The following is a 27,101-nucleotide window of genomic DNA, read 5'->3' as shown; positions in this document are numbered from 1 at the left end:
TAATCTATATACCAAATAACATACTTTAAGAATCAGTTTGAATCGATAATCGATTTTGAATCATATCATCACACCAGGAATCTGAGTCAAATTGAATCGCTAGTTTTTGTAAGATTCACATCCCTATTATGCACCATTGTGGCCATCCACTTCTTCGCCTCTTTAATCCTTCAAATGCTCTTTCTGTGGTCCTATTTCAGACGGTCATCGAGTAGTCATTTGCCCAGTCTCAGGGGCCTGAAGAAGGTGAGTTATGGGTAATAATCATCAGAATCAACAAAGTCACTGATTTTATGCGCTCACATGTCTTTGTAACAGGCGCTGGATGGACATAAATCTTCGGGTGACTCTGGATCTCGAAGGGATTCCTCCTCTGATATCTTTGCTGATTCTTCCAAAGAAGGGTTGCTTAGCTTGAGGCAACTTTGTACGGATAAAAATAAGGTATGTTAGTGATTGTAGTAAAACTGTTATTTTTAATGGGTAGTTTTTATAACTGCAAGGTTCTGTAAAAAATCATAATTACATTTTATCACAAAAGTGTTGAAATGTGAGCGATTTGGCAGTGTCGATAGCAGCCAATATAATTTATAAAAATAAGCTATGTATTTTTGCGTTATTCAGGTGTAGAAACATGGGCCATGTCTCGCGTGAGAATAGCAATCGGTTGAGAGTTTCTTTAAAACAACGCGAGAGACCTTAATGTCCGCAAAATTATTGATGTGTCTGCTCCGTTAAGAGCAGTGCGATCCAAATATGCGTCTGTACTCACAAGCTTGCGGTTCACGTCCCTCCACTGTGTAAAGTCAGCAATCCTTACCTCCATGGCAGCAAAGACGCAATGTTTATTACAAATGATACTGAAGGATGAGAACAGATAAGCAGGCTACACTATACAACAAGCCTTGCTAACCGTCCTTAACAGTTAAAATAGAGCTCACAGCTGTGGGCGGATCAATACAAATGTCTATAGTAACGATACAAAGTATTATATTATCATTATTAATATTAGGTTTATTTGAAATAGGGACAGATACAAAAAACATAGACATCTGAAACAGTTATCCAATGTATGCATCATAGTGTTTGTAGCCAAAGCTAATTTACAACACTTGTCCCCAACAACAACAACAACACAGATCCAACATCATAAAATGGGAAAATACAAGTAATGAGGCAAAAACGAGTCGATAATAGAAATAATATAGACAAAGTGACAACTACATAAAAGCCAATAATAACAACACAAAGTGCAGACTAAATAAAAACCAATTATTAAAAATTAGTAAGAACTAAAAATGGGAACACGATTGCTGCTCAACTAGCCACAATTTTGTTTGTTTTTTGAAAGTGACATGTGCAGATATACTTTTCAAAGTGTCAGGTAAAGAGTTCCATAGTTGTGGTCTTTTTATTGAAAAGGCAGTCTGGGCAAAAGATGTTCTACGGAATGGAATGCAACAATTGCCTTTTGACATTGCTCTGGTGGTAGATCTGGTACCACTTTGCAGTCTTGTAATTGCCTTGCAGAGCAATTGGGGAGCAGAGTTATCCAAGCATTTAAAAACCAGTTTGACTGTAACAAAATAAAATTGGTAAAACTTAAAATATTGTATTTGATTAAAATTTGGCAATGGTCAAAATATGGTCAATACTACAGTGATTAGATCGAAATGTTTAGCCCTTAATCTTCGTTTTTGTTTTCAGGCTCAGGAGATAAGTCCCTGGACACATTTTAAAGGGTGAAAACCAAATGGTTTAAAGAGCAAGTTTTAGGAAATAATTTAAATAGTAAATTGATATTGTTACACTCCCATTCTGTGTTTTTGTCTGATTGTAGTTGTGATCAAAAATTCTATAATTTAATGCTTGAACATTTTAAGTACAGTGTCAGTATTGATATGCCCTATTGGATCCATACCCAAATATGGAGTATTCCCCAAAACTAATGTAAGATATCCAGTCGACATGTCAACAGAAGTGTAAATAGAACCATGTTATAACTGAAAATATCTAGCTACTAACAGTAAATTAACAAGTAGATTATAATGACGTCTGTGATCATTTACTGGTGTTCATGGTGTACAATAATAACTGCAAAACATCCAAACCTGTAAATAGTGAATATTATCAAAGAGCCACAACTGAACGATCATTAACAGCACTTAAAAATGATCCAGCGAAAAAAAAACTTGGATTCTGTTTTTCAAACGTCAGATGGAGCTTATGATTTATTTCATGACATTTTTATCTTACTTTATGATACACACTGCCCCATCAAAAATGCACTTTAACTAACTCTAAGAAAAACTCTCATGGATAACCAAAGGGCTTGCGAACGCTTGCAAAAAGAAAAATTATTTATATAGGACTTTTTTTAGGCATCCAACCATAGAAACTGAACAAAAGTACAAAACATATAAAAATATATTAACCAGCATATTAAGATCAAGCAGGAAAGAATACACCACCAAACTATTAATCCAAAAGAAAAATGATATAAAGGGAATTTGGAAGGTATTAGATTAAATTTTTGGGCATGGTTCAAACTGTCCTTGTTATCCAGAGTTTTTTGTTGAGAACGACCAAATCATAAGTGACAAGAAGATGATTGCTGACGGCCTTAATATGTTTTTTGTTAATATTGGGCCTAAGCTGGCAAAAAAAAATCCCAATAGATGATGAACAGCCCAGGGAATTTATTTAAAAAAATCCTTATTCGATGTTCCTTACTCCGACTGTCGAAAAGGATGTCTTGGAGGTTATTCAGAAAAGCAAGAACAAAACATCACGTGACATTTATGACCTTGACATGAGGACGGTCCACAACGTAGCGGAAGAAATCATCAAACCATTCACACACATCTGCAATTTGTCTTTTCGACTTGGACAATTTCCTTCACAAATGAACCTCTCAAAAGTCATCCCCATCTTCAAATCTAGAGACAAACACCACTTCACAAATTACCAGCCTGTCTCCCTTCTGCCACAGTTATCTAAAATATTGGAAAAATTATTCGATAATAAACTTTCTGGCTTCATTGAAAGGCACAAATTATTATCTGATTGTCAATATGGGTTCCAACAAAATAGGTCAACTTCATTAACTTTAATTGATTTAATAGAGAACATTATTAATGGTATTGTGAAGAATAAATTTGTTATAGGAATTTTTATTGACCTACAAAAGGCTTTCGATACCATTGACCACAAGATTTTGGTAAATAAACTGGAAAACCATGGCATAAGGGGATTGGCAGGGAAATGACTGGAGAGCTACTTAAATGAGAGACAGCCGATTGTTCAGATCGACCAACATCAATCTACACTCATGAACATAACTTGTGGAGTCCCCCAGGGCTCGATACTGGGACCCACACTATTTATAATATATATCAACAAAATATAAAGTATCAACGCTGCTGAAGTTCATCCTCTTTACTGATGATACAACAATCACATGTGCAGTTGATGACGTGAAGCAACTTCTGGCCTCTGTAACTGAGGAGATGATAAACTTAAAAACTTGGTTTAATACAAACAAATTGTCTCTGAATTTAAAGAAGACCAAAATAATGCTCTTTAGCAATCGCAAAAGTAATATTTATAGTCATTGATGATACACCAATAGAATATGTTCAACACAATTCTATCTTGGGAGTGGTAATAGATGAAAATATCTCATGGAAGCCTCATATAAGTTACCGGAGGACCAAAGTTGCTAAATGTGTTGGAATGATGAGGAGATCATGTCATTTATTGAACACAAATGCTCTGCTTTTATTGTATCATTCATTTATTATGTCATATTTAAACTATTATGTTGAAGTCTGGGGAAATTGTTATAAATCACATTTACAGCCTTTAGTCACTTTGCAGAAAAAGGCTATCAGGATTGTGTCCAATGTTCACTACAGACATCATTCAAATCCACTAGTTATGGACTTAAAGCAACTTAAACTGAACGATGTGATTAACTTTAAAACTGCTCAAATTATGTTTAGGGCATCCCAAAACTCTCTACCATCTAATAACCTATTCCATGATGGAGATGATCACCGTAGTTGCAGTTTAAGAGGAAACAACAAATTATATTTGCCTAAATTTAGAACCACTTTAAAATCAATGTGCATTTCTGTGCGTGGAGTCAGTCTGTGGAACAACTTAGGGGACAAGTTAAAAATGTGTTCTAACATGATTCAATTTAAAACACTGTTTAAAAAAGAAGTACTGAAGAAGTACGAGGAGGAAAGCACAGAGCGATGGGAGAGAGGTGTATGGTTAGAGCAGGGGTGCCCACACTTTTTCTGCAGGCGAGCTACTTTTCAATTGACCAACTCGAGGGGATCTACCTCATTTATATATATCATTTATATTTATTTATTTATGAAAGAGACATTTTTCTAAACAAGTTAAATGTGTTTAATGATAATACAAGCATGTGTAACACATATAGATGTCTTTCTTTCACGAAGACAAGAATATAAGTTGGTGTATTACCTGATTCTGATGACTTGCATTGATTGGAATCAGACAGTAATGATGATAACGCCCACATTTTCAAATGGAGGAGAAAAAAAGTTGTCCTTTCTGTACAATACCACATGAAAGTGGTTGGTTTTTGGCATCTAATTCATCCAGCTTCCATACACTTTACAAGAAAAACATTGGCGGCAAATTCCGTAGCTTGCTTGATTGACATTCACGGCACCCAAGGGTCTTATGAGATGACGCTGGCTGCTGCCAGTTCATTATTATGAAAAAATGACAGAGAGGAAGGCGAGAAACACTTTTTATTTCAACAGACTTTCGCGCCGTACCTTCCGTCAAAACTCTAAAGGCCGACTGCACATTTCCTATCTTCACAATAAAAGCCCTGCTTCATGCTGCCTACGCTAACAAAATAAGAGTCTCTGAAAGCTGGCGTGCACAAGTGATGTGCACGCCAGCTTTCTGAGGGATCGCTTGTGCACGCCAGTTTTCCGAGACTCTGTATTTAGTTAGCGCAGGCAGCATGAAGCAGGGCTTTTATTGTGAAGATAGGAAATGTGCAGTCGGCCTTTAGAGTTTTGACAGAAGGTACGGCGCGAGAGTCTGTTGAAATAAAAAGTGTTTCTCGCCTTCCTCTCGGTCATATTTTAATAATAATGATCTTGCAGCAGCCAGCGTCATCTCACAAGACCCTCCGGTACCGTGAATGTCATTTAAGTGACGTCTTGGTGAAGATTGATGATCACTAATTTTTAGGTCTATTTTTTTTAAAAGCCTGGCTTGAGATCGACTGACACACCCCCCCCGGTCGACTGGTAGCTCGCGATCGACGTAATGGGCACCCCTGGGTTAGAGAGTGTTTAGCCCTGTGTGTGTGTATGTGTGTCTGTGTGCGCGTGTGTATGTTCTGTCTCGTCTTGTCTCATAGTAACAGTGGTACTATCGTATTGTTAGTGTACAAGAGTTTTTTTTGTTTTTGTTTATATGGTATTGTTCTTGTATTATATTGTTTTTTGTTAAATGTGGAATGAGTGAGAGGGGTTGGGATATTATAAGCATCTGCTTCATCCAACCCCTTTTCAAGCCTTGCATGATTATCTCTGCCAAAAGGTAAAAAAAAGAAAAAAAAAAGTGTTTTGTTGTACTGTGCAGGTTTGAAATAAATATTTCAATCAATCAATCAATAATATTATATTTGTGATAAAATAATACATCAGGAAATTACACAATATTACTGTATCAGAACTTATCGAGTCGTTCTGTTTTTAAAATATATCGTTCTTGAATCGTAATCCATGTACTGTATGTATCGAGACGTGCATTGAATCCATCTATTCATCCATTTTCTACCGCTTTTCCCTCTCTGGGTTGCGGGCGGGGACAAGTCAACACCTCATCGCAGGACCAACGCAAATAGAATTGTCCATCACAAAAAGATGTCCAACCCTAATATACACACACCATGTTCAGGCTCATGTTCTTTCATCATGTGTGTGTATATGTGTGTGTGTTGTGTATATATGTGTGTACATATGTATATATGTAAGTGTGTGTGAATTTAAATGTATTATATATAGATCATATATAGCATCTACGCAGCAACCACTGAATTGAATTATATTATATATATTATTGTAATATTAATTTTTATATATATATATATTGTATATGTATAGGGGTGGGACCTAATAAGTTTACTTCTTCCCACTCCCTTTTGAGCCAATCTTGACATTACAAAAGATTAGTCACATGTAATGTTTTCAATGTAGGTGTAAAAATAATGTATATATATACGTTTCTTTTGTATTTTATGTCATTCTCTTGTTTTGTTTGCATGGCTTAAAATAAACCATTCATTCATTCATTACAAATAACTTTAAATTATAATAATTATTGTTTCTCTGTCTTTTTTTGCTTCGAAGAAGCTTCCAATGGTCTCTCTGACGTTCTTTATGTGAGGTCCCAGAAGGACTGTGGACTTTTTATTAGAAATAATTTGAAAGACAAAATAATCTATTAGTCAAAAACATGTCATGCTTGCGGCAGCACGGTGGTAGAGGGGTTAGTGCGTCTGCCTCACAATACAAAGGTCCTGAGTAGTCCTGGGTTCAATCCCGGGCTCGGGATCTTTCTGTGTGGAGTTTGCATGTCTTCCCCGTGACTTCGTGGGTTCCCTCCGGGTACTCCGGCTTCCTCCCACTTCCAAAGACATGAACCTGGGGATAGGTTGATTGGCAAGACTAAAATTGGCCCTAGTGTGTGAATGTGAGTGTGAATGTTGTCTGTCTATCTGTGTTGGCCCTGTGATGAGGTGGCCAATTGTATTGATTGGAGCTGAGATAGGCATCAGCGACCCCAAAGGGAGTAAGCAGTAGAAAATGGATGGATGTCCTGCTTGCTTCATGCACAATAAATGTATTCATGCGATTGCTTCTCCGGTGAGCTGATGAACGAAAGCCAGTGCACATAGTTGACCAGCGCAGTTAAGCCAGCTCAACTGAATTGGGCGAGGCGCGCTGGAGGACAGGGAGAGTGAGGAGGAAGTAGGCCTATTGGTCATCATGCTAACGACAGTGTAGCATGAGTCCTTGTGTAAAATTGGATCATTTGTTCGTGATGCAGCTCAAAATTGTCTATTTATAAATTAGATTGTGTGAATGAAGATCACAATTGTTTTTTGTTATTGTGCAGGCCTAGTAGTTAACAAACTTGGATGTGTCCTGCTCTGTAGCGTGTCGGAGGAACGAAATGGAAGCAGATGTACGCCGTGCTACAAGGTCACACGCTGACCCTCTTCAAAGACAGGAAGGATGCGCTGTCTCATGTCACCACGCAGCCTGATGAAGAGCCGCTACGGATCTGTGTCAAAGCCTGCCTGATTGACATCTCCTATAGCGACACGCGGCGCAAGAATGTGCTGCGTCTGAACACTTCAGATTGCGGATACTTGTTCCAGGCCGAAGGGAGGGAAGACATGTTAACCTGGATTAGAGTCATTCAGGAAAACAGTAACCCAGATGAAGAGGTAAGTGTGTGGACTGCAGACCGCTGTTCTTCAAGAAGACATCAACAAAAGCATCTGTCTGCTGTCTTTTCAGAATGCTGCCGTCACAAGTCAGGATTTGATCAGTCGAAAGATCAAAGAATACAACATGATGAGGTTAGCAGGCATACTGTAAATAAGTTCTCCATGTTAGTTAGACTTAGACTTCCTTTTATCGTCATTCAAATTTTAACTTTACAGTACAGATAAGAACGAAATGTTGTTGCATTAGCTCGTTGTAGTGCAGGATAAAAGAGTAATAAGGTGCAGATATACCGTATTTTTCGGACTATAAGTCGCAGGTTTTTTCATAGTTTGGCCAGGGGTGCGACATATACTCCGGAGCGACTTATGTGTGAAATTATTAACACATCACCGTAAAATATCAAATAATATTATTTATCACATTCGCGGAAGAGACGAAGAAAATGTCAGCAATCGTCACACACACGTCAACCAATAAAAATTCGGCGGGGAATGGTCATGGCAGAAGTGCATTGTGGGTCATGTAATGCTAACTGCTATACACTACGTGCTACTGCCGCAGCTATTAAAATGGATCATTTCATCGTTAGCAGTAACTTATAAAAACTGTTAAGGACTGAACAAAAATGGCACTGAAAAGGAAATCATGTACTGCAGATTACAAGCTGGACGTAGTGAAATATGCAGCAGAAAACGACAAGAGGAAGCGGCGCATATCTTTGGAGTTGGCAGAGTTGTTTAGAAGCGACATCGAGGAAGAAAATTTCATCGCATTTATGGATTAGGAGTGAAAGATTGTTTGGTAAACGTATAGCATGTTCTATATCTTATAGTTATTTGAATGACTCTTACCATAATATGTTACGTTAACATACCAGGCACGTTCTCCGTTGGTCATTTATGCGTCATATAATGTACACTTATTCAGCCTGTTGTTCACTATTCTTTATTTATTTTAAATTGCCTTTCAAACGTATATTCTTGGTGTTGTATTTTATCAAATAAATTTCCCCCAAAAATGCGACTTATACTCCAGTGCGACGTATATATGTTGTTTTCCTTCTTTATTATGCATTTTTGGCCGGTGCGACTTATAATCCGAAAAATACGGTAAATAAATAGATAACTGTACAGATAAAAACATTGCACTTTTGCATATGCATCCACGTTTATGGGTGTAAGTTATATTCAATCAATCAATCAATGATTGATTGATTGATTGAATATAATATTATGTTATTGTGTTAATCCACCAAACTCAACAATTCTCATATGTTGCCTTTACCCCCCCCCACATTAGTGCACCCAGCAGCAGGTCTGAGCCATCCCCCAAAACCTCCCGCCAGTCCCTTAGCATAAAACAAGCCTTTTTAGGAGGCAAGATGGAGAGCAAGAGCCACAGCCCTCATTCGCCGAAATCAGAAGAGCGCAGGGCGCTACGAGGTAAACTTGTATCCACATCCCATGACGAAGAGGACATGGTACCTAACTTAACATGTGTGCATCAGATGAGGCCAGTCCACCGAGGGACAGAGGTGCGTGGAAAATTGGCATTCCGGGGATCATGAGGAAGCCGTTTGAAAAGAAGACACCGGCCGGCATCACCTTTGGGGTACGGTTGGATGACTGTCCTCCCGCACAGTGCAACAGGGTAAGTGTTTTTCTTCAGGGTCTCCACGCATCCTGGAAAACAATTGGTCGATTTCCCAGTCATGAAAATATGGAAATTAGGTTAAAATGTCAGTTGTCACGAAAACGGTTAGGTTATCCTGGGAAATAATTCATGCCAGTGAGTGAACGGAAACGGGTTTAACGTTCTGCATGCATTTCTGATGTCACCTTATCTTCGGGGCAACATTAAGACAAAGTGCTTCTAGCACAGGCCCACTTGACACTACCAGCCATTTAATTGTGCATTTTCGCTTAGAGCAGCTCTGCAACCCAGGGCTTCCAATAGACTTCCAGTTTCAGACACTGTTAAGGACTTACAGCGGAGCTATTGGGACGCTCTCGGTTTCGGCCATAAAATCAAATAAATAACCATTCAAAAACTGCCAACAATACTCCCATTTACTGTTCATGTTGTGAACATTAACCAAGTATTAGTGATATTCTTATTTTATGCACTAACGGAGACAGAATATTTATAGCAGTGTTGTGATCGCAAGCATTGTACTACCTGTAAGTTTTTTGTAGATCATAAATCATGCATCTCACCTGGACAAAAAAAGTCTGAGGACGTAATCCGACAAGTTGGTACACTTTGACTGCCATTTAAGACTTGGAAATGGTGAGAACGACATGAAAAGATGCTTTGTTCCTTCTTTTCAGCAATATACTTTTGTAATTACATAGCTGCTGGATGACTTAATTGAAGTGATGTGTTTTGGTGCCCTTTAATATTTTTTTAATGACATTAATTTTTTCACATACAATAGGCCTATATTTTTTTAACATATATCGTCTATTAAAAAAACTTCTTAAGTATCAATTTTTTGTATCTCGATCACATTAGTGCACCTTCAGCGGTTTGAAAAAAAGGGTCAATGTGGATGCACCGCATGACTGCTGCTAAAATGCCCATAACATGGTACATGTATGCCGCTTGTTTAAAAAGAGAGCAATCCGTCACAAGTAGGATAAGCATGATAAGACGAATGTGCAGTAAATGAGAATGTTTCTGTGGTGATGCCCCGTACTGTTCACGCTAAAAGCTCATTTAAAGCAGGCGGTCTGCACCACTTTTGAATTGTACATGCAGTCCTACCAGATCACACACAACACGCCTACCAATAGTACATGCTACTTTATAGCAGTGGTTCTCAAATGGGGGTACGCGTACCCCTGGGGGTACTTGAAGGTATGCCAAGGGGTACGTGAGATTTTTTTTAAATATTCTAAAAACTGAATATTTTGAATAATATTTCAACAAAATATGAATGTAAGTTCATAAACTTTGAAAAGAAATGCAACAATGCAATATTCAGTGTTGACAGCTAGATTTGTTGTGGACATGTTCCATAAATATTGATGTTAAAGATTTCTATTTTTGTGAAGAAATGTTTGAAATTATGTTCATGAATCCAGATGGATCTCTATTGCAATCCCCAAAGAGGGCACTTTAAGTTGATGATTTCTTCTATGTGTAGAAATCTTTATTTATAATTGAATCAGTTGTTTATTTTTCAACAAGTTTTTAGTTATTTTTATCTCTTTTTTTCCAAATAGTTCAAGAAAGACCACTAGAAATTAGCAATATTTTGCACTTTTATACAATTTAATAAATCAGAAACTTATGACATAGTGCTGTATTTTACTTATTTATCCTTGTTTTTCAACCAAAAATGCTTTGCTCTGATTAGGGGGTGCTTGAATTTAAAAAAATGTTCACAGGGGGTACATCACTGAAAAAAGGTTGAGAACCACTGCTTTATCGAATGCACATGCCATTTGGCATGTAGTGTTTGGATCTTAATAAATCAGGTCCTTAGTGTCTGGAGACAAAATTGGTGACTATAAGTTAAAATGTGTTTTAGGTTTTTCTCTTCTGGGATGACAGTTAAATCATTTACAAAAGGTAAACATTGTAGACTATAGGCTACTTGGAGATAGCAGCTACACAACAGAATAGCACTCAAGCTAGATATACGTAATAAGTGTCCTAAATTTCACAATTGCCAATAGCGCAGTCTAAAACTTCACATTTGTCCATATTAACAAGTATCAAATAATTCTAATTCCATATTACTTCCAAATATTATATCCAAGGCAAAAGCTTATTACAAAGCATCCAGTAACATACCGGTCTGCCTCATTCAACTCCGTCAAGAAAATCATACACTTAACATCATTATTGTGAACACTAGATGTCACCAAAAACTATTTAATAATGACAGCAAAAGTCCATTCCAGTCAAAAAATAGGTTAATGTTTACCATACGTACCATTGTTATCTCTTTGAGTAATTTCACTTAATCAAGCCTTTTCTAACATTCCACACTACAAAACAATACAATTATGTGCCACGATTTGTGCTGATATCGTATCAGATTAATATTTATATAATATTAATATTGATACTCAAGGCTCCAATATTGGTATCGTGTAGGAAATGAAAAATTTGTATAGAGACCAGCGTTATTGTTTGTCATGTTATTGTTTTGATGCATTATGCAGTGCATGAGTCTGGGATTGATTGATTGAAATTTTTATTAGTAGATTGCACAGTACAGTACATATTCCGTACAATTGACCACTAAATGGTAACACCCGAATACGTTTTTCAACTTGTTTAAGTCGGGGGTCCACGTTAATCAATAAGATATAGGATATAGTTTTAATTTCTCCTAGATACATTCTAGCCATAGACTGCACATCAAATGTTTGTGATAAGCACAGAAACTATTTGAGCAAATGCATGTTACAACTGTAAAAAAAAAGAACTGTAACAAATAATGATGTGAACAAGGTAGTGTATTAGTGTATAACGCATTATCTTGTCTCTGTAGCGGTTGGAAAACTCCTGGTAGATAATTTCAGAGAAACAGTGGCAATCCTGGCTCTCATCTTTTTGGATTTTTAGCTCGACTTGTGAATGTTAATGTCCTGTTGTGTCCACCATAGTTTGTTCCTCTGATCGTGGAGGTGTGTTGTAAAGTGGTAGAGGACCGAGGTCTGGAGTACAAGGGGATCTACAGAGTACCTGGAAACAGCGCAGCCATCTCTAACATGCAGGAGGAACTAAACACTAAAGGCATGGCTGACATTGACGTCCAAGAAGATGTGAGTAACCGCAACTTGACTCCTATGAGTACTTCGAGTGTGACTTCTGCCTAACACGTTTCATTTCTTCACAGAAATGGCGGGATCTCAATGTCATCAGTAGTTTACTCAAGTCTTTTTTCAGGAAACTTCCAGACCCCCTGTTTACAAATGGTGGGACTTTTTAAGTACCGTTACAGACACTTGAAAAACTGTGTTTGGAAATCTTCTGTTTGAAACTGCATGAGTTCTAAGACTTTTTGTGGCCTCTCCTTCACAGAGAAGTATGCAGACTTTATTGAGGCCAACAGAACAGAGGACTCTGTGGAGAGACTAAAGGAGCTAAAGAGACTGGTAAGAAACACCACTTTTGTCAAATGAAGAGCACTTGGAAACTCTCCTCTTTCTCATAGATACACGAACTGCCCGATCACCACTATGAAACTCTAAAATTCCTTTGTGAGCACCTCACAAAAGTTTCTGAGAACTGTGAGAAAAACAAGGTGGGACACAAAGCGTTAATGCTGCCACACGTCATCTTTCTGCCCACTTCTCATTTGTGTTAACTTTATCTCTTTTAGATGGAACCCCGAAACCTGGCCATCGTGTTTGGCCCGACGCTGGTCCGAACCTCCGAGGACAACATGACAAACATGGTCAATCACATGCCTGACCAGTGCAAGATAGTGGAGAACCTAATTCAACAATATAACTGGTTCTTCACGGACGATGCCGATGAAGATCCTGTTGTAAGTGGACTCTTTGGACTCCTTCATACTTGTACAAATGTGTGGCCTCATACAGTTTCTCCGTACTGCAGACCACAGCTGAGCAGGAAAGCACGGTGCTGTCGCAGCCTGTGCCCAACATTGACCACCTGCTCTCCAACATCGGACGGACTGCAGCGTCTCCGGGTGAAGTCTCAGGTAAGTCACCTGGATGTCAGCGTCTTGTATTCACATCACCACAGCAAAGTTCATTGGTATGCTACGATTAAAGCACATATCTTAAGTATAAACAATACTAACTTCATGCCTGTTGATAACTACAATGGTACCTCAGTTTTCGTATGATACGATTGTCAAGGAAAATTTTTGCAAGTCTTTTTGTACCATCTTGGTTATCTAACGGCCAGACAGTGCGCATTTGCCTGCGGAATCTGGTGCCCGAAACAAAGAGTCCCACGCATTGGTGTCTCAGTCATTAAAATTTCTTTTTAATTGAATACGGCTATAAAATAATTCAAAATGGTGAGGTGAGAATCACTATTTATTCAAGAAAGAACCTGTAGCAATGTACGTAGGTGATGTCCGCGTGCCCTCTCCTCCCGTGACCACTCATCGCCTAGTCTAGTAAAGATACAAGTGATGGTAAATGTTCATTTATCATTCATATTTATTTTACATTGTTTTCCGTTTCTATATTTTTGAGGTTATTGAATTGATTCATTTGATTTACTGTAATTTTCGGAATATAGAGCGCACCTAAAATAAGCCGCACCTACTAGATTTTTTGACAAATACTTATTTGTACATCTAGTGGGAGCACACGTCTATTAGCCGCAGGTATACACATTAAAAATTTACACACGTGCTTGTGTTCATTTACAAAGTTTAACAAAATAATTGTCTGTCATACCGGAGAGTAGTTCTTGCTTTCACTTTCGTCTCCAGGTCGCCTCTGGGCTTGCGCTGACTTTTTTTTTTGATGCGCAGCGTTCTGGCTTTTCACTTCCGTTCCGTGTGCGGCTGTTTCCTTTTTCCATGACCGGGTCGATCATAGGCGCCAGCGCCCCCCGCGACCCCGAAAGGGAATACGCGGTAGAAAATGGATGGATGGACGGGTCGATCACCTTGGGCTTTAGGGTGGGATGTCCAATTCATATTTTTTTTGTAAATCCAATCACTTTGGTGGCCGTTGAAATTGCCAAAAAAAAAGCAATTTCTGATATGAATGCAATCTGACTCGCATGAGGACATGATGTCATGATGTCACTGGCACTGAAGTGTTTGCGGTAGGTCTGGGCCATATGGCCGAAAAATACAATCTCAAATTTTTCCCCAAAAAATTCCATTTACGATTTTCCGATTTTTTTCCCCCTATTTTAAAAAAAAACATTGAATACAAATGACAGATGTAATTCGGTTGTCCCTTTAGGGACAACAATTCTAACTTTTATTTGATCAACACTACTAGTTTGAGATGATACTGCATACACAGCATCTTACTCTTTGAATAATGTTGTTGTTTTTATAGAACATTTTTCAAACAACTAAATTATGTTTGTTGTGCTGCTGTCTTTTTTTTTTTTATTATAAATTTTGCAGCGTGCAGTCATTTGTTCCACACGTTTTGCCGTAAAATCCAAAGTACTGACTTGGCCTTGGCGATAAAACAATATCAATATACTGTGTATCGTGATAGAGACATAATCGATATCAATATAAAATGTGTTTGATAAAATATTCAATATAACATTCAATATATAATTATATTTTTTGGTTGGAGGAAAACAGAGATTATGAAGCAAGATTCGTTGCATGAAGTCACTTGCGCTCTAGGAACCCAGGAAACAGGAAGTGTCACTGAGCAATTGGATGAACACGCTAACAGCCAATTACGTAACAGAATCCACTACCAAGATCGGTTGCGCATTCTTTCTGTCTTGCTGTGGCACTGTAGATTTTCTGCATAGAGTGAGAAGAGAAACTTTGATGTATTGATATATCAACTCAATAACAGAAACTTGTCTTTTATTTTGTCGGTTTTTATGTAGACGTTGCAGCAACATCCTGACACTTGCAATGTGTAGGTTTAATTAGTTGCTTCCCAAACTACTTTGTGTAGTGTTCAATAGCTTATACACTGCTGCCATCAAGTGTCTCAAAACTGAAATTAACTTCAAGTCGACTGTATACATTGTACCACCTTAACTGCGCTCATCCTACCGGGCTACCAGGCACCTTCTCCACTGATAAATAGCACCCTTGATAAGTTGGAAATTGTTTTAGTGTATGTATTGGCAGGCTTAAGTAAGTCATAAAAATATCAATATTTATCAGTATAAAAAAACGTGTATAGTGATGCGGTTTTCAGCCATATCGCCCAGCACTACCACTGACAACACTTTTCTGTGGAACAAACATCTCGCTCTCCTTAGTGTTAGCATTAGCTAAATTTTAAATCTCCACTAAGGAAGTAAGAGGGCGGGCTAGGGCTACGGAATCAATATATCGCCTAGGCCTAGTTTACGGAAGTATAAATGGCTTCAACTCGATTTGATCTCAGTAGTGGCGCATTTATGGCAATTTCAAGGGTTTTTTGCAATCAAAGTCAACAATTTTTGAACAAAATTATTGCGCTTAGAAGATTAAGAAGGAAGGGAACAAGTATTTTGGCTTTCGCAGTTTTACGGGAAATTAGTTACTAAAACATTTAATTTTTACCTGTTTTCTGCTGCGTCGTCAACTATTTATTTTATAAGCGTCTGTTGTGGCGAATAATTAAGCTTTTTTGATCACCTTCAGGTCAGATGAATGTGGCCAGAGCACAGGAGCGTTCACATTGAGGCCGCATTGCATTTATTTCCGATTTATTTCCACATATGATAAAGGCCTGGGTTAGATATATAAAATTCGCAACTGCACTGTTCGCAATGACATGGAAAAAATATGATAGAAATGGCTATGGGCAAAAAATTGGAATTGACCTGCAGTGTGAACAAGGCCATAATGTGCTAACGAGCTGACTAAATGATTGTGTGAGTGCGTTTGATTGAATGTAAACAATTTAATTGGTCCTCCGTGATCTGTTCTGCAATTTAATTGGTCTAAATTTATTGGCAGCATGTGACGCTGTGGACCCGGAAAAATCCATAAATTAGCCACAACATTGTATAACGCGCAGGGTTCAAAGCGTGGCGGGTTAATTTGCGGCTTATGGTCTGGAAATTAGTGCAATTTATTTAATGTAGGGAAAATCGCTTTATACATACTGTACATACTTTCTTTGTGTGGCTTTTTGGAACAAATTACCAGCGAAAACTGAGGTACTACTGTATAATCAGTGCTTCTGTTTATTGGTATCTGACCATTGTGAAATGTAAGCTTCTATTTTATTCTGTTTTTATTTCGCAGTCTGATTAATTTTCAGTGATTTAGCTTAAATTGTTCGTTTATTTCTGTTCATTTCTTTCCTTTCACTCAAACCATTATTTTCCCCCTCTCCCTGTGCTTTACCTGTGTTGCGACGACGACTCCTTTTCTTTCAGTTCTTTTCTCCCCTTCCTCCTCGTTCACATAGCCAGCATGTTCTTTTCCAAAGCAAATCCAACTAAGCAAAGAGAAAGAGTGGATGGAAGTTGTTAACCCTACTGTGTGTAGTGTGTTGTTTCTCTCCCTTACCCCTTTTGTCCAGCACTCACACATTACCCAATCTTGACACAGGCCAAGTGGGCGGCGTCTATCACTCGATGATGTCACTGATGGACTCTGTTTTGTCAGTGGTGGACAGCTGGGACTGTAGGAGGAAGGACGAGTGTTGTGCCCAATGTGGCTGCCTAGTCTGCAGAAACCCGCAGCTCTTTTAAATTGGGGGCGAAAAGGAAGGAAAAGAGATAAAAAAGAAAGAAAGAGAAGTCGATGTTTGTCTTTTTTTTCCCTTGTGGTGTGTGCACGTCTCACATTCAAAGCAATACCCCGAATTGAGGGGATACACAGCAGTGCCTGCTGTACTTTCTCTCAACGCCCCTTTTGCTGTTTCTTGTTGTCTCTCAAGCTGATCGCAAGGACAAGTAGCATGGTATGCTCAACCTCAGGTTCTCTTTGGTCATCAATCTGTCACGATGTCTTGAGGGTGCGGGGGCCATGGTGGTGGGACTGAGCTGGGACTGAATGACAAAACCTACACAAGCACCTACATATTCACTTGATATCAGTGTAGTTGTGGATCGCACTCCAAGCAAAAGGTTTTGTCTATTGTTTTCTTGTGTTGATGTTGTGTTGTGGTTCCCTGCAGCACGTCCCAACTGGTAATAGACCATCAATAGTACTTTTAGACCTCAGGGGCGCAGGAACCATTTGAGGAATTTGGGACAGGACAGGATTGTGACTCGGGTTTCAAGCAGATACTGACGTCTATACTGGGCTGTGATCTCATAGTTCCATTCGACATAAGAGGCAGACTAGGGAGAATGATAACCCTGGTTATAGTGGAAATATAACACACTTATGTCATTATTAGTTACTGGTGATTGTTTTCTTTCTGATGTATAGCAGATAAAGCTTTTAGTCATCTATGGTGAAACCTCCAAAATCAAACCCAATCCAAGTTATTCTGTTTTGGATGCAACAATGAATCGATAAATTGGATTAGAAAGAAGCTTTTGATTTATATTCTGTTGCTTCGGTTAATCATCTGAGTGTAACTAATAAAAATTGATAAAATCTGGACCACGAGGAAGGGACCAGGAACTTTAAATTTGCAGACGTAGTTCCCGCATCGCCGCTGCAATAGAGCACACATGAGCACAGTGGTGTGTGGGTGCTGTGATTTGTGCAGTGGAAAACAATGGGATGTTTTTTTCTTGGCTTTTTATGATGTTGTGCATTTATTAAAAAAATAAAATAAAAAGAATTAAACTTAGGTTTGCGTAAAATCCGCATTGAGGCTATGAAGTGTACACCATTTTTCCATTAGTTGAACAAAATAATCAATAGATTACTTTTTCTCTAAAGTAATCGATGACTGCAGCCCAAATGTAAAGTGATTTTAAATTGCCACAAGCATAAAACACACTTTAATAAGAGCACAGGCAATCTTTAACCACAATGCACTTATAAAAAGTATAAGTTCCAGATTGTAGCCAGAGGCTAATTTCCACCTGCAGTCCCCGGGAAGTTGATGGTATTATCAACAAAATCAATCAATTAAAAAACTAAGTTAGACAGCACCAATATCAGACATTAACAGTACAATAACATACACAGACCAGGCAAGGCAAGTGTATCTATTTGTATTTTGTATCTATGCGCTTATCCTCGGTAATGATGTATTCTGTATAACGCATCAGGTACGTTAGCCAAAAAATACGCTAGCGAAAATAAGTACACAAAAATTTCGGTTCGGTAGTACCTCGGTTTAGAGGTCACCGTTCGGTTCATTTTCGGTACAGTAAGAAAACAACAAAATATTAATTGTTAATTATTTATTTACCAAATTTGTAAACAATGGCTTTATCCTTTTAACATTGGGAAGACTATAATAATTCTGCCCACGTTAATCAACATTAAACTGCCTCAACGTGTTGCTCAGATCAAATAAAATGACAAAACTTTTCTTCTACTTATAAAAAGTGCAACATTAAACAGTTTCAAGTCAACTCATGCTTAATTTATTACAGCATTTGGGAAACCTGTTTTTGATTTTTATTATGTAAATGTTATATTTGTATCAACATGTGATAGCAGGGACCCTCCCATTCAAAACTAGGCTGCTACATTACTAATGATTAATGTAACTATAGCTGAAAAAATAGCGCAGTAGCAATAGGAGAAACTATTAATCCCTGAACACCATGGAGTTCATGTAGGCTTTATGATGCACTTACATTATTATATACACTATCAGAGACAAAAACTCTTCATTTAACATAAAGTCCTTTTTTGCTGCTTCAACACACCTCAATCAACACTGTCCGTAACACACGCACACACCGCAACATGAGCTAACGTTACGCTAAAAGCTAACTAGCTTTCACCTAAAGCCAGGACTGCGAGCGAGCTGAGCTGCAGTTTGTTTCTAGAAGGTCAAAGGGCTCATAGTGATGTTAGCAGTAGTTGATTTGGAAGTGTTAAGTATAATTCGGGGAGAGTCTGCTACTTACCTGCTAAATACCTATCTGCTCGACGCTGAAGCGCTGACTACATGCGCTCTGAATACGCACTGCTGATTGGCTGTTACCGCAACGGTTGATCCCATCAGATGGTTGTGTGGGTGGGACGATGCTGGGTGCTGTGCAGAAGACAGAGGCAGAAAGCAGAGCAGCTTATTGAGAGCATAGGCGGCTACTTCATATGTTCGTGTGGAAACTCGTTCGGTACTCCTCCGCACCGAACCGAAACCCCCGTACTGAAACGGTTCAATACAAATACACATACCGTTACAGCCCTAATATATTTATATACACACATCTCTTCATATGTATACACATATATATTTTGTACATACGTATATATACAAATATACACATAGGTATATAACCTGTAAACACATATACATATACATATATATATATATACATACATATATATATATATATATATATATATATATATATATATATATATATATATATATATATATATATATATATATATATATATATATATGTATATGTATATGTATATGTATATGTGTTTACAGGTTATATACCTATGTGTATATTTGTATATATACGTATGTACAAAATATATATGTGTATACATATGAAGAGATGTGTGTATATAAATGTTTTTACATGTATATGTATGTGTCTATATACAGGTATAATGAGTGTATTTATACATGTGTATACATACGGGAATACATGTATACATACGTGTATACATACATGTGTATATATACACGTGTATGCGTGTATATATGTTTATATGTGTGTATGTACACGTCTATATACAGGTGTATGTGTTTTTATGTTTGTAAGGTGTATATATGTACAAAATATACATATGTATGTATATGTGTATTTACACGTGTGTATATATGTATATATACTGTATACATACATATATAGGTGTATATGATATAGATCTATATATGTATATATACATGTATATGTATGTATATTCACGTGTATGTATGTGTGTGTATTTATACATGTGTACATGTGTGTATATATATGCGGGTATATATACATGTATATATTTATATAAGTGTGTATATATTTATATAATTGTGTATTTACTTGTATATATGTATATACATGTGTATATATATGTGTATATACACATGTATACTGTATATATGTGTATTTGTATGTATACATGTCTGCTCAAAAATAAAAGGAACAAAATATTATTTCTAAATACTTAAATAATGTGCTGACAACTAAAATATGTATGTGTATATATACATGTATGTACATATTTAAAAATAAATATATGTATATATTTATATGTATATTTGTGTGTGTGTGTGTGTGTGTGTGTGCGCGCATGTATGTATATATTTGAAAAAATATATCTATATATCGATGTCAATTTAGATATTTATATCTATATATATCTTGATGTGGTCCTCTCATAATTCTTATGTTCATGCAACACTGAGCATTTTTTGGACACATCTGTTTTATGGTTATCATCACAATGTCCCTCATTGCCTTATTTTGGAATTCAAGTTTTGACTTAGGAGGCAGAACGTTTTAAATTAGCTCCAAATGGTGCTACTCTTGGGGTGTTTGACTTTGGCGGTTCCTTTTGGTCGACAAGCAACTGGTAGTTTTGTCTTTTGTTTGACTTGTCTTTTGTTGTCGTAGTCAATGTCCAGCATTGTTAGCCTTTGATATATGGAAAGAAGAGACTACACAAAGTAGTATTAGTCTGCTCGCCACACACACTCATTGGCGCGTTCTGCTCAGGCCCCTCCTATCAGGCGTCTCGTAAGTCAGTGCCAGTTCATCACGTCTGTCGTCTGAGTTAAGAACGAAAGCCTTCAGGCGGTCGGTGGCGACACGTGATGCTTTGCGACTGACATTTGTGTCCGTGATGTGCCGCCGTCGCCTCCACCATTGAGCATGAGCCGCTTGTCTTCTGTCGTTGAAACCGCCTGTTGTACTCTCTCTCTCTCTCCCTCTCTCCCTCTCTCTCTCTCTCTCTCTCTCTCTCTCTCTCTCTCTCTCTCCCTCTCTCTCTCTCTCTCTCTCTCTCTCTCTCTCTCTCTCTCTCTCTCTCTCTCTCTTTCTCTCTACCGCCATGCTGCTTACTAGTGCGCTCCCTCCGAGCCCCAAGTGTGTCATGTGCCTCCATCCAGCTGCTCTCCTTACAGCTCGTGTTCAAAATGTCAGCAATCCATCAAGCTCCTCCTCTTCGTCCACCGCAACTTGTTTCAGGACGACTACTAATGATTCTCTTTTTCTTGCCGCAGATTCCGCATGTAGTGATTCCTCCAAATCAAAGGTGATGCAAATTCCTTGTTTTTCATCCTCCGCTGTTGTCCGTCCTCGCCGGGTCAAATGACGTGCTCCGTTTTGTCCTCTGTTTCTCGCAGAGCCTGTGGGGGTCCGGTAAGGACCAGTGTAGTAAAGAGATGCTGCGCTCCTCCTTCTTTGTCAGCCGCAAGCGCAAGAAGCCGAAAGACAAAACTCAGCCCAGCAGTTCTGACGACGACCTGGATGCCGGCTTCCCCAAGAGCGACGCTGCAGGGGAGTGTCGGCCGCAGGAGACCATGTGGTCCCCAGAGAGCCGCGCGGAGGTAGAAGACGGCGGTGAGCAGCCGGGGAACAGCTCAGAGGAACACCTCGACAAAACGGACGATAGTGACCTGCCTCCTTCCTCGCGTCGCTCCACCTTCCCGTACATCTCGCCTCGCCTGGACTATCACACCACGCCGGTCCACCAGTCCTCCTTGTCGGACCCGCCCTCCAACTGCGATGACACCGTGTCCGACCTCGGCACCATGAACAGCACCAGCTCTCAAGCCTCGGCGCCCAGGGCAAGGCGCTGCAGGACGGCGACGCCAGCGCAGGAGACGAGCGCCAGCGGGCCGGGCGCGGAGGTGTGCTCCATCACCTCTGACTACTCCACCACGTCCTCCCTGACCTTCATGACCGGCGGAGAGATCAGCACGCTAAGTCCGGAAGTGCGGTCGGTGGCGGAGAGCAGGGGAGGCGACGACGCCGACGATGAGAGGAGCGAGCTCATCAGCGAGGGCAGACCCGTGGAGACGGACAGCGAGAGCGACCCGGGCAAAGACGGCGCCGCGTGCGAGTGGAGAGACCCGCAAGAGACGCCGCGGCCTTTGGCTTCCCACAGACTCATCGACTGCGACACGCTGTCGCGGAAGAAAGCCGCTCGGCAGAAGACGGGCAGCGAGTCCTCGCTGGAAGGATCTCGCAGCGACAAAGAGTCCAACAGGACGGGAAAGATGTGTTCCTCCACCAGCCTCAGCTCCTCGGACAAGTCGGAACCGGTGTGGAAACTGAAGATCACCGACCGGCTGAAGGTGCGTCTGCGTATGTCCGTGGACGACATGTTCGGCGTCGGCAGCCAGCGCCTCCCTGAGGCTCGTAAGAAGAAGAACATCAGACGCAGGCACACCATGGGGGGGCAGCGGGACTTCGCCGAGCTGTCGGTTCTCGGCGACTGGCCTCAGCAGGTCGGCCTCGGCTCCCGCTCCGAGCTGTCGGCCGTGGACCGCCTGAAGCCCAAATGCAGCTCGCAGGACTTCTCCATCGGCGACTGGATCGCTCGCGAGCGCCACCGCACCAGCAACCCCGAGGTGAGCTTGGACCCCGGCGAGCAGCTGGGAGGGCCGGGTGACGGCGACCCCCCTGGAGCCTCGTCGTGGTCCTCCTCGGAACTCTCGCAGCGCGCCGCCGAGGCCGCCAACGGCGACGTGCAGCAGGGTAAAAGTCTGAGCTTGTCGGCTACGGCGCATCCGCACAAACTGGCGAGCTCCCAGGTGGTCCACTCACGCTTCTATCAGTACTTGTGAATGTGTGTGTGTGTGTGTGTGTGTGTGTCACTGGTGAATGTTGTACAAATATTGTGTGAAAAGAGAACTACAGGACATGAAAGCTGTGCTGGTGTTTAAGAACAAGACATTTTATTTTTGTAATTCTAACCGACAGACTCGCCACACTGAAGGACCTCATGAAGCACAAAAATGAAGACTTTAAGAAGGAGCAGCTTTTAGAACGAAGACCAGAGATTTCTAGTTTTTCAAGAGTATTTTTGTGTCAAGAAGGTTTGTGAAGGGTTCACCAAATGAAGAATGTAGAGACGCGCTCGCGATAACGCCGACTAAAAGCTTTAGACGCTTGTGTTGATGCTGCACTGTAAATATCCGCTCTCACTCACTCGGTACTTGAATGACCTTATTTGGTACAACGAGCGCCAGGACTGCCGACAAGCTCTTAACTTTTTCAAAGGTACGAGGCTGACGGGAAGATTATCTGTCTCGGATCTCAAAGAGCAGTGAACAATACTAAAATGATCTATTTAAAAAATAATAATGGGAGAAGAAAATAGGTAATGAAATCACACAAAAAAATCCAGTTTTTCCTCTTCACACTAGGAAGTGCCTTGTCAAAGGTGCCATATTGTCTACTGTGAATGACCGTTTTATTGTCGACGATAAATGCCGAGCTTCCATTCCTGAGGCATTCCACTTTGGTCTTAACACATTTTCTACTTTTGTTTCCACCTTATTTTGTTGTTGTTTTCAACAGAACTTGAATTTTAAATATTAATTGTAAAGAAGAGAAAGAAAAAATAATAAGTAACTTAAATGTATATGCGATTGCCATGTTTTAGCTGCTTTACTTTTCATTTCCATCACAAATTGCAGGTTTCAGTACAGTATTGTGAGATGGTGTGTGCGTGGACAGTTTGGTACAAGGAAGGTGGACTGTTTGTACAAAAACACTATGTTTCTCTTGGTTTGGGAGAGGAGTGCGTTGGCTCCGGAAACACTGGAAATAAATTGTGTCAATGGCAACAGCAGATTTTTTTTTCTTTTTTTACTGCATTGATTTAATTGTTAATGTTGCCGTTCTAAGTGGTGTAAAACTGCACTGCATCATACTAAATGTTTCTCATATTTTATTTGAGTGGTAAATATCACAGCACATATTGCCCTAAAAATGAATAATTGTCATTTTATTATATTGTATATATCTTATATGTTATTATATTGCACATATCTTATATTTTATATTGCTACTTCGGTACAATGTTAGTCTACTTTATACCTGCATTATCCTTTCCATCCTTTGTAACTGAGCTACTCTGTGGAACAATTTCCCTTGTGGATCATTAAAGTTTGTGTAAGTCTACGTTTAAAGGGAGAATGTGCTGTGTAAGTGTATTGTGTTTGCAGTACCAATACCGACCACTGGACTGCCCGAATTCAGCCGCAAAATTGATTGATTGATTGGTTGAAACTTTTATTAGTAGATTGCACAGTTCAGTACATATTCCGTACAATTGACCACTAAATGGTAACATCCGAATAAGTTTTTCAACTTACCGTATTTCCTTGAATTGCCGCCGGGGCTCTAATTAATTTAAAACCTCTTCTCACTCCTGCGCTTACCAAAGGCATGCTTTAAAACTAAGCATGCTTTAATTTTTTTTTAAACCTCTTCTCACACCGGCACTTACCAAAGGCATGCAGTAAAAATTTTAGTGTGATGTAAGCTTGGACCTTAAATCCTACTAAATAACTCTTAATCTTCTTCCCTTTACGCGATTTCAAATTACCGGTATTGAAATCAGCCTCCTCCATTTTGAAAATGACAGGGGAAGTGTCACTCATGACGTCACGAGTTTGACCAGGCGGTAATACTAAGCATGCGCTAATTATTTTGGGAAGCGAGTTTGACCCGGCAGTAATTCAAGGCAGGTGCATACTATATGCCCTGCGGCAATTCAAGGAAATGCGGTAATTGTTTAAGTCGGGGTCCACGTTAATCATTTCATGGTAAATTATTTAAGTTATCGATAATTATCGGGTTTGTATGGTAATTTCACCTTCTGTGCGCGCAAAAATGTATGATTAATTCACCTCTTTAATACTTTATATTAAAAATATGATAATTTGACTGATTTAATACGTTCTATTAGCAAACACAAACCGGATACATTCTGCACTGCGCCTGTTGTGCACATTGTCGTCTGTGCCGCCTTACAGCCAGGTGGGGGCGCTGTTCCGACAGCTAAACTATACACCAGGGGTCAGCAAGCTTTTGGAAACCAAAAGCTACTTGGGTACTGATTAATGCGAAGGGCTACCAGTTTGATACATACTTAAATAAATTGCCAGAAATCGCTAATTTGCTAAATTTTCCTTTAATGAATATATATATATATATATATATATATATATATAAATGGGTATTTCTGTCTGTCATTCCGTCGTACATTTTTTCTTCTTTTACGGAAGCTTTTTCGTACAAAATAAATGATGAAAAAAACATAATTGAACGGTTTAAAAGAGGAGAAAACAAAAAAAATTAAAATTTAAATTTGAAACAAAGTCTATCTTTAATTTCAACTCTTTAAAATTCAAAATTCAACCGAAAAATATGAAGAGAAAAACTAGCTAATTCGAATCTTTTTGAAAAAATAATTTATGGAACATCATTAGTACATTTTCCTGATTAAGATTAATTTTAGAATTTTGATGACATGTTTTAAAAAGGTTAAAATCCAATCTGCACTTTGTTAGAATATATAACAATTTTGACCAAGCTATATTTCTAACAAAGACAAATCATTATTTATTCTAGATTTTCCAGAACCAAAATTTTAAATGAAATTCAAAAGACTTTGAAATAAGATTTAAATTTGATTCTACAGATTTTCTATATTTGCCAGAATAATTATTTTGAATGTTACTCATAAGTTTGAAGAAATACTTCACAAATATTTTTCGTCGAAAAAACAGAAGCTAAAAGGAAGAATTAAATTAAAATGTATTTATTATTCTTTACAATAAAAGAAAAAAAAAACATTTACTTCAACATTGATTTAAATTGTCAGGAAAGAAGAGGAAGGAATCCAAAAGGTAAAAAGGTATATGTGGTTAAAACTCCTAATATCATTTTTAAGGTTGTATTTTTTCTCTAAAATTGTCTTTCTGAAAGTTATAAGAAGCAAAGTAAAAAAATAAATGACTTTATTAAAACAAGTGAAGACCAAGTATTTAAAGGCCTACTGAAATGATATTTTCTTATTTAAACGGGGATAGCAGGTCCATTCTATGTGTCATACTTGATCATTTCGCGATATTGCCATATTTTTGCTGAAAGGATTTAGTAGAGATAAAGTTTGCAACTTTCGGTGCTAAGAGAAAAGCCCTGCCTCTACCGGAAGTCGCAGACGAAGACGTCATATGTTGATTGCTCCTCACATATTCACATTGATTTTAATGGGAGCCTCCAGCAGCAAGAGCTATTCGGACCGACAAAACGACAATTTCCCCATTAATTTGAGCGAGGATGAAAGATTTCTGTTTGAGGATATTGATAGCAACGGACACATTTCCTAGGATAATTCTGGGAAATCCCTTATCTTTCTATTGTGTTGCTAGTGTTTTAGTGAGTTTAACAGTACCTGATAGTCGGAGGTGTGTGTCCACGGGTGTGTTGACGCACAGTGTCTCAGGGGAGTCGACGGCAGCTTTGGACGGCACAGGCTCAGCTTTTCTAACCACAATTTCCTCACCAAAACCTGCTGGTTGACATTCCGTCGTGATTCATGTTCGCTTGACCGCGCTCTGATCCATAGGTAAGTTTCACCTCCAGGAATTTTAAACAAGGAATCACCGTGTGTTAGTGTGGCTAAAGGCTAAAGCTTCCCAACTCCATCTTTCTACTGTGACTTCTCCAATAATAATTAAACAAATTGCAAAAGATTCGGCAACACAGATCTCCAAAATACTGTATAATTATGCCGTTAAAGCAGACGACTTTAAGCTGTGTGTGTGCGCAGCGCTCATACTTCCTAAAAACCTGTGACGTCTTGCGTACACGTCATTACACAATGTTTTCAAGATGAAACTCCCAGGAAATTTAAAATTGTAATTTAGTAAACTAAAA

At 39.0% G+C, this 27,101-nt stretch overlaps 1 protein-coding gene and 1 long non-coding RNA gene across 6 annotated transcripts in view; one reads left to right on the top strand and one right to left on the bottom strand.

Moving 5' to 3' along the window:
* Positions 1-24,343, top strand: part of arhgap21b (Rho GTPase activating protein 21b) — a 67,697-nt gene extending 43,354 nt beyond the window's left edge. For all 5 annotated transcript variants that reach the window (XM_061920341.1, XM_061920345.1, XM_061920344.1 and 2 more), the window contains 14 exons: positions 201-246; positions 319-444; positions 7,223-7,516; positions 7,590-7,651; positions 8,820-8,962; positions 9,028-9,170; positions 12,143-12,301; positions 12,376-12,454; positions 12,561-12,634; positions 12,694-12,783; positions 12,862-13,029; positions 13,101-13,206; positions 21,425-21,456; positions 21,548-24,343. In XM_061920341.1, the coding sequence (XP_061776325.1) occupies positions 201-246; positions 319-444; positions 7,223-7,516; positions 7,590-7,651; positions 8,820-8,962; positions 9,028-9,170; positions 12,143-12,301; positions 12,376-12,454; positions 12,561-12,634; positions 12,694-12,783; positions 12,862-13,029; positions 13,101-13,206; positions 21,425-21,456; positions 21,548-22,993 (2,968 nt within the window). In that variant the 3' untranslated portion in view covers positions 22,994-24,343. The remainder of the gene's footprint in view (positions 1-200; positions 247-318; positions 445-7,222; positions 7,517-7,589; positions 7,652-8,819; positions 8,963-9,027; positions 9,171-12,142; positions 12,302-12,375; positions 12,455-12,560; positions 12,635-12,693; positions 12,784-12,861; positions 13,030-13,100; positions 13,207-21,424; positions 21,457-21,547) is intronic.
* LOC133568428 (uncharacterized) lies at positions 8,905-16,670 on the bottom strand. The gene is made up of 2 exons (XR_009809605.1): positions 16,519-16,670; positions 8,905-9,202 (listed from the first exon to the last, which is right to left on the bottom strand). It is a non-coding gene; the product is annotated as an uncharacterized LOC133568428 (long non-coding RNA).
* Positions 24,344-27,101: the final 2,758 nt, after the last annotated feature.

Source organism: Nerophis ophidion, linkage group LG14 (assembly GCF_033978795.1).
Source record: "Nerophis ophidion isolate RoL-2023_Sa linkage group LG14, RoL_Noph_v1.0, whole genome shotgun sequence".
NCBI classification, from domain to species: Eukaryota; Metazoa; Chordata; class Actinopteri; order Syngnathiformes; family Syngnathidae; genus Nerophis; species Nerophis ophidion.
Note: the sequence above shows the minus strand (reverse complement) of the source record. Positions and strands in the feature narration are given on the sequence as shown.